Source organism: Oenanthe melanoleuca, chromosome Z, assembly GCF_029582105.1.
Source record: "Oenanthe melanoleuca isolate GR-GAL-2019-014 chromosome Z, OMel1.0, whole genome shotgun sequence".
NCBI lineage: Eukaryota > Metazoa > Chordata > Aves > Passeriformes > Muscicapidae > Oenanthe > Oenanthe melanoleuca.
This window is the reverse complement of record NC_079362.1, coordinates 18,353,334-18,373,713: the sequence shown is the minus strand read 5'-3', so window position 1 is coordinate 18,373,713 and position 20,380 is coordinate 18,353,334. Positions and strand designations below refer to the sequence as shown.

Below are 20,380 nucleotides of genomic sequence, written 5' to 3'. Positions count from 1 at the left end.
GAATCAAGGACTCTGAGGCAGAGATAAGGGGGTAGGAATAACAGCTCTTTTACTAATATATCTAACTGTACCAGCAGAAACAACAGCAGTTGTTAAAATTACTAACAAAACAGAACAGACGACTCGGTTCCAGTCCTTTCTTTAGCTGTGAGCACGCTCTCTCTCGGCGGGAGCGGAGGCGGGAAGGGGTGGCCGCGGCCGTGCCGGTCTCGGGTGGGAATGGCTGGAGCGGGCAGCTCCTCACTCACCGTTGGTGTCCGGGTGATTGGCTGTGTCCGCAGAGGCAGGAGGCCATAGTAGGGCAGATGCAGGGCAGGTGATGGCAGAGGGTCTGGCTCTCCTGCCTTCGGCCGTGTGGCTCCAAGACCGGAGTGGGGGGAGGCTCCTCCTCCCATCTCGCCAGAAACACGAGTCCCCTCCGGAAGCACGAGAGCCCCTCCCCAAGCCAATCCCACCTACCCTTTTGTCCAGAGCCAGCAAAGTTCCGCGGTGTAACCGGCAGCTCCACTGGCATGGCAATGGGAAAAATTCTTTAAATTGACACAGCAATAGGAAAACACTCAACCCCCAACAGAGGGGATGGTGGAAGGCAGTATGTGATAGATGAAAGAACCTTTTGTTCGCCTGATAAACCTTGAGAAACGCAACCGGGGCTTGTAAAATCAGGAGGGGGTTAAAGACTGCTGGCACCTGTATAATTTACTGCTTTGCAAGATGTCTTGAATTCCAGGAAGTCAAAAGGTAACCTTAAAAGGAAAGGGGTCACACGGGCAAGACTGAGGAGGACAGCTCATCTTCATCCCTCAAGAGGCAGAAAAAGACCCCCTAGCAACTGGAGACACACGCGCAGAGACACCTGAGAAAGAACACATAACCCGAAGCCCTACAGCTTAAAAGGGGTTAACAAAGAGACTGAAGGCGCGGCAGTTGGTGGAGCGGGGACTCTCCTGTCACTCAGCGCTGACTTTTGCTTTTGCCTTCTGTAACCAATAAATTTTTTAAAATTTTTAATTCGATCTTTTATGGCCCATTGCGCTCATTCATAACACTTACTGCAGAAATTTAAAGCTTGTGAGAAATGTTTCCAAGAACTGAACAAAGGATGGGAGGACAGATAGTACCAGAGGCAAGAGAACCTTGAAAATAAAGAAAAATAAAGAAAAGGAAAAATAAACCAAACAACAGCTTTAATAAAAATTTATGCATAACAAGATTAATCTGTGTGATGAAGTTGCAGCAAAGGAACTGCTAGAAGTCCTTTTCTAGAAGGACAGTGACAGCAATGCCTCAGCCTAGGGGAAGGTGAGCACATGACCCAGGGTTCATCAGTGGAATGCTATTTCCTAAGGGTCTCCACGACCTTTCCTTTCTCCTCTTCTGGATATTCAGATGTGTTTGTTTGGGGTTATGGAGGATGTTTCCTAGTGCACCAGCCCTCAGGGTTCTTGCCCTGGCTCAGGAAGATACACAAGGAGTTGCTCCACTGAGTCTACAGATTCAGTCCCTTGGCCTCTATTTAGCCTGCTAATTGGGAAACTCTTCGCTCCTGTGAGCAATGCCATCCCTTGCTAGGATTTAATTAGCATCCAAAGCAGAGCCTTCAAATAAAGCTTTCACTAATCTCTGCTGCAGCTCAGCTTCCATCCCAAGGCTGCACTTCAGCTGCATGTTCCCACCTTGGCAGTGTGAAAGCGAGGGACGGGAAATTTCCTCTCAGGCACAAAGAGCACACAAAAACTGAGGGAAGACCAAAGGGCCAGGGCCAGGAAAGGAAGCAAGATCCAGAGTGCGCTTCTCTCAAGACCCTGAAGGCAGCTCCAGAGGATGCTGCGCTCAGGCGGCAGAAGCTGCCAGCGGGGAGGGAGGCAGCTCAGCACAGCAGAGGCTCCGGGAGCGCCTCAGCCGATGTAGATCCTGTGGAAGTCGTTGGCCCCGAAGGCCGCGTTGCACTTGGGGCACTTGCGCTGCCGGGTGTCGTAGCGCGTCTTCACGCACTCGAAGCAGAAAACATGGAAGCACTTGGTGAGCACTGCGTCCTTCTTGCGCATGTTGCAGCACGGGCACGTCAGGCGGGCCTGCAACACACACAGACACACAGCTGAGAGGGGTCCTGCAGCCCAGCTGCTGTGCTCAGAGATGTCTCAAGATGAAGGTCCTTCCATTCCTCAGAAGGACAGTGTGGTTTCTTCAGTGCCAGAATACACACAAGAGATATCAGATACTGAAAGTGTGCCTACACACCTTCTCATTAAAGTAAAAAGGGAAGTTGACAGACACAGACACTCACCTTGTAATCCTTAATTTCTTCCATCAGGATCTCATCACAGTTGGGAACCATGTCAGGCTTCTTTGTGGTCTCCAGCTTCCTGCGCAATCTAGAAATATCTTCCTGCATAAAACAGGAGATCAAGTGAAGGAGCAGTACATTCTCTGTCAGCTTCTTCAGGGAACAAAGAAAATATGCACCTGGCTAAGTCATACCACCCACAGTCTCCTCCCCTATAATCAAAGAGACAACATGATAATCTGATGCCACAAGTATTGTCAGTGGACAAAATCTGAAAGAGCCAGGATCTGATGAAGCCGAAATCAAAGTGAAACTGGACACCAAGAGCAGTTTAGCTGAAATTTTCTGCAAGCTCAATGTACAATGAGAAGCACACTAAAGCATACAGCTCTTGAAGGATTGTGCATAGGATATATACCTCAGCCCTTTTGAAGTTGAACATCTCTTTCTCTCTAGTTACTCTATTTTCCACAATCTCCTCCTGAAAATCATGTAATTTCTTCTGAGCCAGCTCTAGCTGGGCCTTCAGATCATCTGCAAGCTGGGCTGCATCCATAGCCTGAGAAAGAAAAGTATATAAAGTATATAAAGACCAAACACAGAAGAGCTCTGGTAATTTCTAGTCCCTTGTTACTACCTAATTATCAACAAGTTCTAATCTTTTAGCTTCAAGATTCGTTTGGGCAGAGCCAAACCTTGGCACACTGCAAAGCACATCACTTAGAAAAAGCAACATCAATTTCTCTTCTTAACATAGTTTTAGCCTTTCAGCTTCCATGTTCTCTATCGAACTGCATTGAGGCAGTTCTATAGCTGAACTAGACAGAACTGCAAAATACCTACTTCTAAAAATCTCTCTTCACCAGTTCTTTTGTAACTTTATAATCAAACTCCCTTAATACCATGAACTGTTGTATTAAGCAGGAGTGACATTGCTGAATTCTCCCCAGCTCCTCTTCACAGTGATATTCCTGCTTTCCTTTCTTTCTTTTTTTATTTTATTTCTGCATTTCTACTAAAATTTAACAACAAAGGCAGCATCAGCTATAAGACTTAGTCTTAATGGTAATGCACCTATTTTATTGATCTTATGCATTTGTTGAAAGTCTTCATCTTCCCCAGCTGTATTTTCCTTTTCCTTATCATCCTATCTTTCCTACAAAAGTTTTGACCCCAGTTAACTTCATCTTGCTGCTGTCCCTTTCTTCACCAGTTTTCACAGAAACATGTATTCTTATCAAAGAAAGCATCAGTCTCTAGTACTTTAATCATAATTTTTTCCAGGACTCCTCAGCCTTCTGATATACTCATCCAAAACCAGGGAATACAGGTTCTGTAATGCCAGTGAGAGCTCAGAGCATTCTATGCCTCCCACAAGGCAGCAGCTCCACCTCACAACCAAGAGGCAATGAAGGAATCACTCACCTTGCGTTTGTTCATTTCCAGGGCCTGTGTTCGCAGACCCAACTCCTTCTCTCCTGTTCCAATACTGCTCTGCAGTAGGTGTTCCTTCTCCTCCAGCTTACGTACAACCTGCAGCTGAGCATCCACCTGGGAAAGAGAGATAGGAGGTACAGAAGGAATGAATGCATGCTCTGTGGGTCTTCAGAGCTGTCATTCAAGCTACAGACTAAAACTATCCTGCTTCCCCATCACCAGGAAGCACACCTTCAGCTTGCCTTTTTCTCCCTGAACAGCTGTGCCTGTATCCAGAGAGCTATACCCAAATCTCTCTGGGCAACACTTTAAAACTTAGTAGTCAAATATATGCAATAAAGATGTCCTATTTCTTGGACAGTGGTTTAAAGACTTGCTGCAAGGGAGTGAACAGTTCCACAGTGGTTCGTTCCAAGGATGACAGGATACAGAGTCATAGTATGGCCTGGCTTGGAAGGAACCTTAAAGATCATGAACTCCCAGCCTCCCTGGGATAACTTCCACTAGGGCACATTTGTCAAAGCGCCATACAAGCCTGGCCTTGAACTCTTTCGGGGATGAGGCATCCCCGACTTCTTTGGGCAACCTCTAGGAGTGCCTCATTACCTTCTATATAAAGAATTTCTTCCTAACATCTAATCTAAGCTTGTCCTCTTTCAGTCTAAAACCACTGCATCTTGTTCTGTCACTATACACTCATATAAGAAGCTCCTCTCCTTTCTCCTAAGCCCTCTTCAGGTACTGGAAGGCTGCAATGACGTCTCCCCAGAGCTTTCTCTTCTCCATGTTAAACAACGCCCGCTCTTTCAGCCTGTTCTTGTAGCAGAGGTGCTCATTTCTTCTCATCACCTTTATAGGGTCTTCTGTACTCCCTCCAGCAGGTCCATGTGTCTTTCCTATGCTGAGGAACCCAGAGCTGGATGCAGCACTGCAACTGGGGTCCCAGGAGGGCAGAGCAGAGGGGCAGAATCCCCTCCCTCAGTCTGCTGCCCACGCTGCTTTGGATAGACCCCAGGATGCAACTGACTTTCTGGGCTCCTAGCATGCACTGCTGGGTCATGTCCAGCCTCGAATCCACCAGAATCTGCAAGTCTTTCTCAGTGTTCTCAGTGACCTCTTCTCCAAGTCTGTGTCCATGTCTGAGGCAGTTCAGACTGAAGCACAGTTTCCAACTCCTCCTGCTTGTTACCAATATATACAGGTATAGGTAGACTATACAGGTAGATGCACCATTCCAGTCCAGGACAAAGACTTCCTGCTTTTTCTCACTCATCTGCTCTCCACAGCAGTGAAACCATAGGACATTCTAATGCTCATACAGCAGTGTCAGTTTCTTACAAAGAGAGGCCCCTTTGAAGCCTGATGCATTCCTAGGCTGGAGAGAGGAACATTCCGTTCTGGACTGATTTTGGAGAGGATAGTTAATTCTCTTCAGAGCAGCTCACATGCTGGTATGTTTTGAATTTTGGAGCAAAACACTGTCAGTAACACAGCACTGTTTTAGCTGTTGCTGAGCAGTACTTACACAGCGCCAATACCTTCTGTGTCTCATGCTGCCCACCAGCATGTAGGCTTATGGTGCCTAAGGAGCTGGGATGTCACACAGCCAGGACAGCTGATCCCGCTGGCCCAAGGGGTGGTCAACACCCTACAATGCTGTGCTCATCAGTAACAGCTGGTGGAAAGGAGAAAGTGGGAGGATGCTCAGAGCTGTGTTTATTAAATAACAATAAGGCATGATGAAGCCCTGCCTTCCTGGAGATGACCAAACTCCTGCCTGCCCCAAGAAGTAATGAATTAATGAATTTGTTTTGCTTTGTAAGAGTCCATCTAAAAGCCTCTCGTTTGCTCTGCCCAACGACCCTCGCCTGAGGCCTAAGAAGACCCCTCAAACTGCAGTTTAATGGTGCTGGACAGGGATGGGAGGAACGCCAAGCGATTGTTCTCAGGTGGTGCCCATCGAACCAGGACTGGTTTCTCAGGAGACTGGTTTACGGCCAGTCACGGTGCACTGAACTGTGTTTACTCGAGAAGGCTCCCACAGGTGTGCGAACAATGAACTGGTCAGAGATGGAGTGCCCTGTGTTTGTTTCATTGACAAGGACTCGCTTGGGCTTGTTGTGGGTTTGTTCCCCCCACGGAACCCAAAGCGTCCATGAAAGTCCTCACCTGTTGACCAGTCGCCCGACACCTTGGAAAAGACTATAAAAGACACGCTCAAACTAAAGACCCCCGGGATCTCCCCGGATGGCAACGGACATCAATTGGCTGGTTCCATGAGGATCGTCTGCCCGTCTTGGTAGCTATAATCCCAACCCCTTTTCTCTCTCTCTGTCTCTCTTTCTCTCTGTCCCTCTATGGCACTTTGTTGGCACTAAATAAAAGTGCATCTTTTGCAAAAGTAAACTGTTTTTGTCCCCTGCTGTGTCTTTTGTGCTTTGAGATCCCTAAAAAGGAACCTATCAGGACTCCGCATGTGGTGTGGACCCTGACATGCTTGTATGGACATCTTTAACTGTTAAACTGCCTTTATTTCATCGCACCCATTTTCTCACTTTGTCCATTCTGATACTTTCCCCTTCCCCTTGGTGGGGGAGCGAGCAAACAGCGATGCAGAGCTGCCTAAAACAGATAACCCACAACACCTCCACCTTCCCCACCAGCTCTTGTCCTTTCTCCTTTTTCCATATTACCTGTGTTTTCAGTGTCAAAACTTGGTCTGCCAGCTCCTCCTTTTCCTCTTTTAGTAGTTTATGGATCTGGTTCGACTTGATACGTTCTGACATCAGCTTGAAGTTGGCATCATCCTTCTCCCGCAGCTGCTGCATCAGGCGGATGTTCTGCTCTTGCATATCTTCAAAGGCTTGGCCTGTGACATCCATTTCTGAAAGCAGGGCCTCTTCCTCCTGCAAAAGAATCATAGGTTCTGGCCAAACTGTCCCCTGGACCCCCCACAGTGAACCTGAACATTTTATTCAGAGACATCAAAACTAGTGAAGATGGAGCAAAATTCTTGGCACCAGGGAACATTATCATCCCAACAACCAGAAAAACGTATTCCCTACAAATCTACACCACAGCAGAGATACTCTGAATTTGAAGGTGAAGAGTAAGATGGGTCACCTATCTCTTGTCTGACAGGATCAGCTTTGACACAGCCATTGCCAGAGCTGGGGCAGAAACCAACTCCCAATTCCCAGGAGCTGAACAACTGCCAGATACATCAGGCCAAAAATTCTAGGTGTGGATAGCTTGCAGCTTCCAACTAACAGGCGGCCAAGCTCTTTAAACTCACTTATGGCCACTTCAGCATTGACAAGGTAGAGCAGCTCTGTTCTACAATAACAAGAATCCAAATTCTAAAAAAGTACATGTCAATTAAATGCCTTGCCTCCACCCTGCTGAGGTGGTCCTGCTCTCTCACTGGATTGAGGCCTTTTTTAGCAGAAGGTATGTCCACGCAAACATATTCACTAGATTAACTGAGGAGTTAACTCCTAAAAATAATCCCTTCCCCTAATGGCTGAATAAAGCCATTTCTCCTCTGTGTGCTTCAACAAGGCCACATGCTTAATTATTTATTTAATGTTTAACTGTTATTAAACATTTCATACTATAGACTGCCCGTGGTACCCTAGAACTGAGGGTGGAGGGGGTTATTTTGTTGGCGGTTCTTTTGCTTGTTTTCTTTCCTTTTGGTAAACACGGATCAAACTCCCATCTCTGACCCATACAGATATAAATTCCTTCTCCCTCCCTGGATGTAACTCGAAAGCAACTCTTTCACAGTTGCTCCAGCCAAAAGAGAACTCATCAGAAACTTCTCACCTGCTTAGCCATGGCAAGCTTCTTCTGTAAATATTCAATCTGTTCCTCCACTGCTCGGATCTTGCGGAGAGCATCTTCATCAGCCATCTTTTTACTCTCCTTTTTTTCCTTGTCTTCCAATTCTTTCACCCTCTGTCTCAGTTCTTCAAGCTACAAGAACCAACCAGAAAAGACACTAAACACAAGGATGTGCCTTGAGCATTAAGAGCCTGTTTTCTCCAAAATTCTCTGAAACACTCAGGACTGCCCTCAAAGCATGGCAAAAAACTCCCATGTCATTTTGACAGAGTATTAAGGGCAGATGTACCATTGAGATGAGCTGTAAGCCCAAGATCCTGACCTTCATACCTTTGAAAATTTCACAGCATCTTTTATCAGAATAGGAACATCAGTCTCTTGCAATTGTACACGCATGGGTATGTGGACAGAGAGCATGTGCTCCTTTAAGGATATCTAGTCAAGGACCTTTTTCCATACAAGGAGGAGATATCAGGAAAAAGAGGAGGCAAAATAAAACATACAGAGACACAATCTTGTCAGACAAATAATAAGAGAGGCAGTGATGAGAATGAAACATGGTCAGTCACACTAACTAATGAAAGCACATGAGAGTGTGAAAATGTTTCTTTTCATTATTTTCATTAAGGTTATCTGAGTGTGGTAGAAGGAGAAAACCCAAAGCCCAAAATATATAGAGACACAAACCCGACAAAACAAACACAGAGACAAAGAGATGAAGCAAAGGAAGCAAACTTCTCCAAGTCACAACAGCTGATAGGCTTCCGAGAAACCACTTCCAGGAAGATCAGCTTGGACTTTGTAACTGATGACACTGTAAGCCAGGAATGGCTCCTGAACTGGAAGAGCTCCTGAGATGTGGGAATCAAGAGCTGTTCAAATCCAGAAGCAATGTGCAGGGAAATGGAGATCAAGGATGAACAAACTGGGGTTTGTTCAGACAGAGAAGGGTATATAAGGAGCCAGGCCCATGGAAAATATGGGCAGTCAGTATATATTTGTACTATCTGGCTCAGCCTTGCACGTGATCATATCATCCTGTCCTGTTCTGTCTTCTTGTATGTTTTTATTATACATTTTCTTAAGTATTGGTGTGTAATCTAACTTACCCCATGTACATGTGCTGCACAGAGTAAATGCTGCCTACAGGTGAGACCTTCTTGTAAAGAAGGTAAGAGGGACTTGGAGCCACAGGGGTCCAAAGAGAGAGACATGCAATTACTTAAGGGATCTGCAAAAGCATCTGTGCTTATGAACCTAGAGACTGTTATTTGTATGTGCCTGCACTAGCAACTAGTCCCCTGTTTATCTCCAGGCCATTCTGAGGAGAGAAATGACACAGTTCTGCTGCAGAGTATCTGAAAAGAAGTTTAAGTAACACAGCAAAAAGAAGTAAGGAAATTAGAAATACCTCAGCTTTTGCCTTCTTCTCAGCTGCCATCAGCTGCACTTTGTCTCTCTGCTCTTTGGGGGCAGAGCGGTACATATCTAGCAACAGTTTCATCTCCTTCTGGCTCTCCTGGGCCTTCCTGGAGAAAGGAAGACAGACCAGGATGAAAATACAGCAGCAACGCCATACTGTTACATAGCCAGGACAAGAAGTGGCAATATTCTCTCAAATCTCCCCCATGGATATGGAGTAATTGGTGCCTCATCTGATTCTAGTAACAGAACAGCAGCTGAGTACAGGATGGAAAAGAAACATGTTCAGGCATATGGGTTGAAAGGCAAGAAGTGAGGCTGAGATGAAATATGTATCCTAATAATAAGCTACAAACTATCCAGCTCTACTTTGGGAACCATCCAGGAGTGGGAACACCGCTGTGTCCTCTATTAATAACCTGCTGCTGTGAACTTTTATGCTATTATTATGACAGCAACAAATCAACATTACTTGACCCACACCATGAGGTATCTGGTTTGGTAATTCATGCTTTAGGCTACTGTAAGAAGAACACTCCTACACTGTCCACATCACAATCACATACAGAGGCTGTCAAGAAACTCTCTTGGCTTCAAACTTCAATGATGCTGATCCCATGAAAGCAAGAAAATGTGAACATCCCAGGCTTGGGCACTGTTCCCACAGGAAAATGAGAAACAACAACTCTTACTTGAGCTCAGCCTTCAGCTGCTTGATCACTTCAGCCTCCTTCTTTCTTCCATCCTCATGCTTCCCCTTCTCCTTCTCTTTGGACTCTCTCTCCTTCTCAGATTCCTTCTGCTTCTGCTTTTCCCGCTCTCGTTCCTTTTCCTTCTCTTTCTCTCGTTCTCTTTCTTTCTCCTTCTCCTTTTCCTTCTCTCGTTCCCTCTCCCTTTCCCGTCTCTCCCGCTCCCGTTCCTCTTCATCGCGCCTGGCCTTCATTTCATTAACATCTTCAGAAGGAGCCTTGGGAACAGACACTTGGGCAGAAGGATCATCAGGCTCCTGCTTGACCTCTGTAGGTTCCTCCTTTGTGTCTTCAGTGCTGGACTGGGACTGGAGGAGAGCACTGCCACTGCGAGAGCGGATCTGGCATGGAGCAGCAAGAGAGACGACCAAGAAAACAAATTATTAAGATTTTAACCAGGAATCTTCCTTACCCCTTTCTCCCATGTATTCCCAGATCCATGCTCCCATGCCCCCTTTTCATGGAGCACTACACAGCTATAAAGGAAGAACATTTGTTTGGTCAAAGGAAGCAGTGGAGTGCAGAGCTCCACAGAAAATTTCACTGCATCCTGCACAGCATATCAGAAAGGTTGATATTGCTGGCAAGGATGGCATTTCCCCTTCTCCTGAGCCTTCTGGCATTTCCTGCTCTATTACCTTGCTCAGGTCAGACTGGGCCTCTCTCAGTTTGCGCTTGTATCTCAACACCTCTCCCTTCAGCTGGTGGTTGTGATTCTGGAGGCTGCTGATGAGGTGACGCATCTCCCGATTAATTGGCCCTGCAAAAACAAACCACACTTCTGTCAACCTTCCTGAGGACTTTCATGGAAATGGAGAACAAGCTAAGTGACAATGTCAAACAACAAAATAAGACTGTTACCATTTTGCCACAAAACAGAGTAACACAAAACATTTGCAGAAAAAATATCATGCCAGTTTTATACACAACTGTAAGTCCTTGCAAATTCACAGTCCTAAGTTCCCACTTAACATTATTTTTAGACCCGTGATCCTAGGGGAAATATGTCAGATTACAAAAGAAATCTGATTTAAATACTACTTCAGAAATAATTTATTTCCTCTTATGAAATTTCAGAATTACTGCTTTGCTATCTAGATTATCTTTACAGACTTGGAAATTAATACTCCCCACACAAGTAGTTTTTAATAATGTTCAATATCCTGCATAAACCAAATTGTTAGCAAAATGTATCTAGTGTGCAGCATCTAGAAAGAAGTCAGGTGACAGGGAACTGGCCTCCCAATAAAACAGGTGAAGAGCTTTGTTTTTTGAGACGAAGAGACCTGCCAGACCAAGTATTTAACAATAACAAAGAATCAACCCAGGTGTTCTAGTCACTGTGTGCCCTAATGGGCATTGGTGGGTAGGTGATGTTTGTTTTAGGCACAGCAGAACACCAACATACCTGCTTGCTCATTGGCAGCAAGTGTTTGTTCAAACTCTATCCTCAACATCTCATATTCTTTGCGGACTTGTGCCAGGGTGTCCTCCAGCTGAATCACCTCAGTGCGTAGCTTTTTGTGAAGGCTGACCTCATCCCTCTGAGGAACAAAAAGGAAACAGAACTTGGTGCTTTGAACCTGGAGTATCTCTCACTTCATCAAGACACGGTACTGCAACAGCCTGAATTATTGCCAGAAATGTAAATTTCTGAGCATTTGCAGAGGCACACAGACCCAGCCGTGATGGTCAGTGGCACTACAGGGCTCCTAGGCTGATGGAGCAGAGGTGTTACCTCAATCAGCTCCACCTGGCGCTGGTGTGTGGCACGGGTGCCGTGGAGCAGCGTGCGGGCCTCGTCAAGGTGTGCCTTCAGCTGGAGACTCTCATTATACAAGACAGAAAACTGGGACTGCATGCAGCGATATTCCGGGGTCTCCTTCACAGCCTCTTCCACTGCTCGCCGCAGCTCAACCTAGTTAGAACACGAGAAAATGCCACAAGAAGAAAAGTTACCCCTTGCCTTTGGTTTCTGTCTCTCAAGACAGGAGAACAGTGAATCAAGCTGACACAAGCAAAGACAAAAATAAAACTTCAATAGCACTGCTGTGAAGTAGGTCCAAGTGATGTGCTTCAGTATCAGTTTTAAAAAGTCTCTGTGTTCTCCACATGAACAAGGCTACTCCTCTTGCACAACCACATGATGGAAGTTTTTGACTCCTGGGTCCTGAAATAGTTTCTCTCAAAGATATGAACTTGGAAAACGTAATAAATCATAATCACCCAGATCAATAAAGACGGACACATAGAAAACAATGAGAGAACAGAGAAAATGCATATGCAAGTAGGCATTATGTTAGCTTTCTACCAATAAGACATAATAACTGACAGAAAGAGGAATGAAAAAAATCCAGAGCTACAGAACTGAATCCCTAGAAAAGTTAGCAAATGACTGCAACTAGCAGCAGTGAAACAAGCATGTCTATATATGCATTCACCTTAAAAGTAATTAGGGAGAAAAAAAAAAAGTTGTAAGATAAAGACCATTTCTCTCAAAACAAACTCCTGGGGATAAACAGAATTCAGAGGTGACTCAAGACAGTTCCCAGCATCAGATCTCTGGATTTAGGTTATCAAGACTGACATTTCTTATAACTGGCACTGACCACTAAGATGACAATTCGATTATTCATCCCACCACATGCTTATCTACCACAGAGTCACAGCTTCTCGTGTTACCACCTTTAAAACAGCACAAACTCATAAGCTGTTTCCTATCTATCATTCCCACACCAGGAAAGACAAATTAATTGACTCTTTCAAGATTGTTTCTGCTCTCTGGTTGCATTTGCACAGGATAAGGAGAAGGTGGAAAAGGTATTGGTACCTGTAAAGAAGTGAAGTTTCAACCAGGCATGGTTAAAACAGTCTCAAAGAACAGAATGGGACACAAACAGGAAACCATTACAATTTCCAGCAGTGGCCACACGGTGTCACCAACGCACTGAACTGCAAGTGGAGCCACGACTTGCTGAGTTGTACCTGCAGCAAAGTCTAACACAGCTAAAGAGCAGGCTCAGAATAGACAATGCTAATCAGGTTTTCTGCAGACATAGCATTGCAAAGCTGAGGGCAGCCCATCATACAGAACACTTCATCCTTACACAGCTACATATGTCTCACCTTGAGCTTTTCATTCTGTGTTGTTACTTCCTCAAGATCTTGACGTAGTTCCTCCAATTCATTAAGGCGATTCCCAGCAAGTTCTTTATTCTCTTCCAGCTCTGCATTCATCTCTTCAAACTGTTGGGATAAACTGCTTGTAAATCCTACTGTTGATGGGTCTCCTGAGAGTGCTAATGAACTATCTGTTCATGCAGTAACAGCAATTACAGAGTGAACAGACAGGCAACTTGGCTAAGCGAGAGTCTAATTCCACCAGGTGTTTTTTAAGTAGGAAACTCGTACACAGACAAAATAGCTTTCCCAGAGTCACCCAGATTTATTGCACAGGATCTAAAAATTATCTAAAGTAAGTATCTAAATTCTGCTCAAATTGTGGCCCTTGATCTCCTCAAACTTATTCTTCCCCTTGCCTACAGCTTTGCTCCTGACCTTACCTTGCGGGCATTAATGGTGATTGTTCCCCCATAGAGGCTGCTACCAGCTCCATACACCTTGTAGCCTTTGGAATTTACCTGCAAAAAAACACAAGACCCAGTGAACCACTGGCAAGAGTGATGCAGCAGATCCAAGACCCACTGCAGGTTCTCAGCTCTCGCAGTCCCAGAGAGTCCCAGAGGATGCCCCACCCCATCCAACACCATCCTCACTTCCCAGGTCTCCTGGCCAGCAGGGCAGCACTTACTCGCTCCAGGACATCGGCCAGGTGCCGGTTGAGCCTCTGCTCCCTCTTGCGGATCTTGTCAATGTCCCACTGAAGGTCATCAATCATGGTCTCCAGGACAGACACCCGGGATTCTGCTGTCTCCACCCTCTCTTGCAGCTTGGAGAACTGCAATCAAAGGAGTGCTTTAGCCAGAATACTGCATGGAATCAGCTCTTCCTGAGGCTGCTCATCATCTGCTTTTCATCTTTTGCTGTGATGACAGACTATTCCATGAACTGTCCTGAATTTTACACTGGCCAAATCCCAAGACAAGAACAAAAATAAGACAAAACTGAAAATGGAGAAAGAGTGGGAAGCTGGTAATATCTGGCAGAATAGAGGCAGCCACCTCAGCTTATTCAAAGGCTTTTTTGATTTTAATCTTTCCAGTCCCTATGTCCATCTTCTCTACAGACCACTTCAGTGCTCAGAGGGCTAACACTGAGCAAGACCAGCATTAACACAATTTTTAAATGAACTGAAATCTCTCAAACAAATGCTGTTAATAATGTGAATCCTTTAATAACTGGGATCATCTTGTAACTGATATCGTTCCACTGTCAAATGACACAGAGAAACCAAGGAATTCAGAATGACAGGGATGTCACCTCAATCATTCCAGGTGTCTACAAAGCCACCTCAGCGTCACCTGCCCCCAGTTCTGCTCTTCCCTTTTCTTTAGCAGTTAAATCCATTCAACTCACTGACTTGCTTATATACTTTTCTTTACTGACAAAACAAGAAAATCAATCTGATTTATACAGAAAATCTGTGTACAGCTCTCCACAACAACAACAACAACAACCCTTTCTGCAACTTTCATGTTGCTCCTTTGCCTCTCCAAGGAAATAAGCTGCTTTCCAAACTACAATAACCATAAGTTATGCTAAGCAGGACCCTAAAGCAGATTTCTTTCTCTCTTTTTATACCTCCTGAGACATGACTTTGTGCTTCTCCTGAAGAACATCAGCTAGTTCCTGCAGCCGTCCATTCTCATGAGACAGGTAGGAATTCAGCTCCACTACTGCTTCTTCCATCAGTGAAATATCTGAAAGGTGCACAAAGAAAAGGAAATTAATGGAACTCAAGGAACACTGGTTTTAATTCCTGAACAGCAAAGAGAGAATAAAGAAAGCAGAAGAGGAAAATTCTGAAATTAACTTCAGTTTACTGCACAGGTGCTTTCTGAGGGCCTGGTCTCCATCCACAGAGAGCTCTGAGTTGCACTCCATAAGCAAAAGGCTCTGCAGTTTAACAGTGCTGCACATTTCTGACCCAAGGGCCATCCCCTCACACCAGAAATCACTTCAGCTGCGTTAGTACCAGCAACCCAGAGCATGCCCTTGGAACCCAGAGACACCCAAATGTTGCCTGAATTCATGCATAAACCTGCTACAGTAGGTGGCCTGGGATGACACCGGGCCAACACACCATGACAGCCTGTGACAACCACAGCACCTGGGTGACAAGTGAAACTAGAGCACCTGAGGGCAGGCTCACATGGCACCAATGTCAAAGCTATGCAGTTTATGACTGCCAGCCAAGGACAGCAACACTTTCCTACACCAATGCCAGACTTGATCAGAGCACACAGAAGGCACACCAAGCATGAGCTGATATTCCACTGACGGTTTCACTCAAAACATTAAAAATTCTAATCTTAAGCTAATTAAGTTTTTTGAGCAGTCATCTGAGTGTGAAGTGAATCTGCTACATTAATTTTTAGAAGCTGGTCATTTGGCTTTCTCTGCAGAACTCTGCTACATTCAAAATGGAGAGTTAAGCACACCAAGCACATCACTAAGCACATCATACCATTAGATGGGTACAATTTTGCTCTCAGAACTCAGTGGAAACTGAGCACTTGGTTATTCCTACACCTTCTACTAAACTGCAATATCAGTTTGCCATGCTGATTTCACTTCTTTATTTTTAAGTGTGAAGCCTTTTACATGTGGCTGAGGACAGCTGACTGATAAGGTTCAACTGTGGTCTCTGACTTCTCAGACACATGAACACGGTACTGGCAGAAACAAGATGCTTCTCAGTCCAACACATTGAGCAGAGCCTTCAGCATCCAAATACAGAGGTAGTAGCTACAACACACTTCTGGCACATGGTCCTTTAGTAGAGGTTTTGACTAGAAGAGTTTATAAAGACAAACAAATTCATTTTGCAAAATAAATGCACATGAGAAGGACTACATGTTAATGTCTATAGGCCTAAGGTGGGCGCAGATAAGCATTCTTGAATACCTGCTACCTTGGTCATACCTCCACTATTCAGTTTGTGAGACAGCACATCCACCTTCTCCTGCAGCTTGTCATACATTGTGACAATCTGGGCAACAGCTCGGCGGGAGGACTCCACACGCTCCTGCAGCTGAGACTCTATCTCCTCACTGGTACTGCTGGCTAGAGTGGCCAGGAAGGAGAATGCCGGCTCCAGTCCTTCCCCTGGGAACATAAAGAGGCAAAAAATAGTAAATGTGTTCTACAAGGCGGCATCTCACTGATCTTTACAATCACAAAAAACAGTCTCTGACAGCCCTTAGAAATGGACATCAGCATTGTCCACAGCTGAAATCCCACTGTCCCCAGACAGGTGCCTCACCTCGTTCCCTCTCATCTTTGCGCTCCTGATTACTGTCAGAGTCTGGCTCAGGTTCTGGCACCACTAGTGCTTTTCTTTCAGACAAAAGGTCTCCAAGTCCCTGGTCCAGATCGAAGCGTTTAAGGATGATGCGGATATTTTCATCAAACTGAAGATGGGACAGGCAAGGAATACAACATAAAGAACAGATGTGAACAAGAGGAATGCAGTTGTACAGGAAAGACAAGAAAACAGTGTACATGAAGTAACAAAAGCTGGCACCAACCTGATTCCAGTATCGGTTGATGATCAGCAGAGAGGCATCATCAGTGGCCTGCCGACGCTCCAGCTTCTCAATGTGCTCCCGCAGCTCATCTTCGATGGCCTGGCGCTGGTCCAGCATCTCTGCGAGCTTCCGGTTCTTGGTCTGCAGGGTCCGGATATCCAGCTCCTCCTGGGCACAGGCACATGGGACACAGGCCAAGTCACAGAAGGGCTCACACTGACCCCAGAGACTTTTTCGCCTCCAGATGAAAAAAGACCAAAAGGTGGAGCGGGGGTATGCAAGGAAGACATACCGTTGAAGAAACACCACCAAGTTTAATGGTCTCCACAGTGGTGCCCGGATCTTCAACCCCTGCCTTCTTCTCTGGAGGTGCAGAGGGGCCAGGCTCTCCAGCCGTCCGTTTATTGCCAATTCCAGACATGGTGACCAAAGTGTACAGACTCCCACCTTCTCCAAGTTCTTCCTGAACATTAAAGAACATTATTAAAAAAAAAAACATCAAATGCACATTCATGTGGCAAATTTGATTTGGAGTTCTTAACAGGCTGACCCATCATGGCAACAAGATGCCATGAGAAGATCACGGAACTCAAAAGATTTTGAAAAATAGTTTTTGGGAAGAATGGATTAAAAGTGGAAGAGTGGTAAGGAAGAATGTAAATCACTCAAGTGATTTGCAGCTGGGAATAACCCTTGTTAAGTCAGTGATCCACCAGCACAGGCTGAGTTTAAGGCTGCCCACATCTCTATTACTGCACCTCTGCCCAGGTCTGATTTGGGGATCCCACAAGCAGCAAGATAATAGAAACAAGTCTACTCCTGGTGTTCCGACTGAGAGCTTGTGCCAGCCTCTATTGACTCACACATTTTGGTCCAACATTAAGCTGTAAAAGACACCAGCAGGATCAGCACTGCAAGCAGAATGTTGATTGGGAAAATAACCACTGCCCTGGAATTTAAAATGGAAGCACTGTACCGTATCACACTCTTTGCAAAAACATCTTCATCCAGGGACACTCTCTGTCTTTCTGCATTAACAAAACCAGGTCAGACCTTAGCAAACAACTGAGACAGTATGTGGCAGCAGCTTACTGCACAACAACCAAACTGTTCCTATTGAATCTACACACAAAGCCAGTTGAATCTGACGGCAGCAACACCCTGGAAATAAATGAGCCCTGTGCTTAGAGAGCTCACAAATCCTATGGAACTGAAAATCAACTCAGAGCCAAGGCTTGAAAAGACCCATTCCAAGAGTTTTCCTGTGTACCAGGAGAGATGCAGACATGTTTGAAGAGATCCCATTCCTAATTCAATGGAGTCTGAAAAGCTCTGGACTAAAAGAGAATCACAGACCAGCTGAGGCTGGAAGTGATGACTGAAGGTCACTGCCCCGTGCTTCTGCATGGAGCAGGCTCAGCCAAAGCAGGTTGCCAAGGGCCTCGTTCAGGCAGCCTGAGCATCTCCAGGCACAGAAACTCAGCCGTGGCTCTGGGTAGCCTCTCCAATACTTGATCACCCTCAACATTAAAACAGGCCTTTCTTGTACTTCCCTACAGTACTTCCTGTAGTTCCCTAAAATATTATTGACCAAAATTACAAGTATATCCTCAAAGGGCTTCCAACACAAATGGAGCAGCTGGAGATGAAAAATGGAACCAATTAGATCTTCACTTGTCATGAGCTGCACTCTTCTGCCACAGCCACTAATGCTGTGCCAGTCTCTAAACTGAATGAAACCAGAAGTGAATGAAGTGCAAACCATACCAGTAAAAACTGACTTGTTCCACTTAAGCCTATAATGGCATTTACAGTCAAACTAGGAGTTACAAACTGAACTGTCCAGTTCTTATCTGCTTTAATTGAGCAGATCTACTGAAATCAACAAGGCCAGTGCATTTTGAAGATTAAGCTGGTACACTACTTTGCCAAACCTAGCACTTCACAAGCATCTCAGCTTGGCATTGCCCTTCATTGCATGCAAAACTGTATAAAGATTATTTCTAAGTGAGTTACTGAAATAGCACATATGGATATCCTTTGAGGTATCTTTTAAAAGAAACATTAAATTACATCTCAAATTTACAAAGAAAGACAACTGCCATTGAACTATTTTACTTCTCTTAGCAGCAGCATTGACTTTAGCTGGAATTCTGACACCAATGGAAGGGAACAGCTGTCACTAAAAGCATCTCATCTGTCTCCTGTCAGCCCACCAAACCACCACTGTCCACTGCCTTTCACACTTTTTGTCTATTGACAAAATACCCCTTCCACTGCCTCCTGGCACTGCTCCCTTCAGCTCCAGCTCCTCTCTCACCACCTCCTCACACACTATACACCACACCCCAACCCATTAAGTTTTTTTATGGCCACAGACCCTCTCTTTCACAGAATCATAGAACCATTTAGAATGGGAAAAACCTCTGAGATCAAGTCCAACCTGTGAAGCAACCCCACCTTGTCAGCTAAACCAGGCACTGAGTGCCACATCCAGCCAGGGACAAGGAATCCACCACCTCCCTGGGCAGCCCCTTCTAGTGCCTGACAATCCTTTCTGCTGCTCACACATGGAAGAGGTAAAGAACTCTAAGTATGAATGAACATTTCTTTGAATGTCAGATTTATTTCCCTGATTTCCATATTTTATTCCTTGACACAGAACAGCTGAGCTGCTCTGCTAACTAGTAAGTTTTACTTACTCACTCTATATTTGCTTAAAAAAAGATGGATTTCTGATGACAAGCCCTATAGATAGAAACTCGAACTAGATTTTCTCTTCTCACTTACTACCATTTTAGAACTAAATCCAAAACCTTTATTATATCTGCCACCACCAGATGTTCCTGCTACAGTACAGAAACTACACTACCCCTACATATAAACTTGTATTCATGTACAGACACAGAACAACAGAAATAAAAGCCCTGGGCATATTTAAAAGCCGCTACTTTAGTTTATACTCCCCAGCCGGAACTCCAGTCAAACGGTGTTCCATCCATAAGCCTAATGGGGATTTTTCCATGGCTTCGGGTCTGGCTCAGCAGGAATATCTTATGCCTGGAAAAAAAAAAAAAGGAAAACCGCCAACCCTCTGCTCTGCCTGACCCTAGCATAGCATGGCTGGGGTGCTGTGTCCAGTTCTGGACTCCTCAATACCAAGACAAGGTGCTGCTGGATAGGGTCCGGTGACAGCCACTAAGATGATTAAGGCCCCAGAGCATCTCTGTTATAAGGAGAGTGTGACATCTGGGCCTGCTTAGCCTGGAGAAGACTGAGAGGCGATCTCATTAATCCACACAAGTATCTCCAAGGTGAGTGCCAAGAGGGTGGTCCAGACACTTTTCAGCGCTACCCAGCAAGAGGATGAGGAGCAGCAGCCCTAGAACACAGTAAGTTCCACCTCAACATGAGGGAGAACTATTGAGGATGGCAGAGCACTGGAACAGTGCCCACGAGTGTTGTCGACTCCCCCCCTCTAGAAACATCCTAAACCCACCTGGATGTGTTCCTCTGTCACCTGCTCTAGCTGACTCTGCTTTGGCAGGGGGGTTTCACTGGGGGATCTCAACCCGAAGGATTCTGTGATTCAGTTTCCTCCACACACCAGCCGCTCCCACACCTCCTCCGCTCTCCCACATCCCGCGGGGGTCCTGCCCCTGACCCCGGCATCTTCCACAGCAGCAAACGGACACGCCGCGGGCCCGTCCCTCCCTACGCGACTGTGCGCTGCCTCCAGCCCCCAGAGATTCCCCCCCCCCTCCCCTTTTTCCGCACGGCCACCTCCCGGCTCTCCCCGGCCCGGCCGGCCCCACAGACCCGCGGCGGCCGCCTCGCCGCCGCCACCTCCTCCTCCTCCGCCGCTGCCCAGCCCGTCTCGCCGGCAATGGCCGCCGCCGCCCGCCCCTTCCGGCCGCCATTTCGCCCTC

The 20,380-nt window shown here is 45.8% G+C and overlaps 1 protein-coding gene across 4 annotated transcripts; it reads right to left on the bottom strand.

Moving 5' to 3' along the window:
* Positions 1–1,170: 1,170 nt before the first annotated feature.
* Positions 1,171–20,356, bottom strand: RNF20 (ring finger protein 20). 4 transcript variants are annotated; one of them, XM_056514769.1, is made up of 20 exons: positions 20,271–20,356; positions 16,744–16,914; positions 16,452–16,619; positions 16,187–16,334; positions 15,847–16,029; positions 14,503–14,621; positions 13,553–13,699; positions 13,305–13,382; positions 12,868–12,987; positions 11,480–11,659; positions 11,150–11,285; positions 10,380–10,501; positions 9,685–10,082; positions 8,982–9,099; positions 7,553–7,702; positions 6,418–6,630; positions 3,713–3,838; positions 2,706–2,846; positions 2,288–2,389; positions 1,171–2,075 (listed from the first exon to the last, which is right to left on the bottom strand). In XM_056514769.1, the coding sequence occupies exons 2-20, from the start codon at positions 16,870–16,872 to the stop codon at positions 1,899–1,901; spliced, it is 2,955 nt and encodes a 984-aa protein (XP_056370744.1). In that variant the 5' UTR covers positions 16,873–16,914; positions 20,271–20,356; the 3' UTR covers positions 1,171–1,898. The 4 variants fall into 4 exon arrangements, with proteins under 4 accessions (XP_056370744.1, XP_056370746.1, XP_056370747.1 ...); XM_056514771.1 differs by having other exon boundaries at positions 20,235–20,347; XM_056514772.1 differs by lacking the exon at positions 20,271–20,356 and adding an exon at positions 17,428–19,524.
* Between the last annotated feature and the right edge of the window lie 24 nt (positions 20,357–20,380).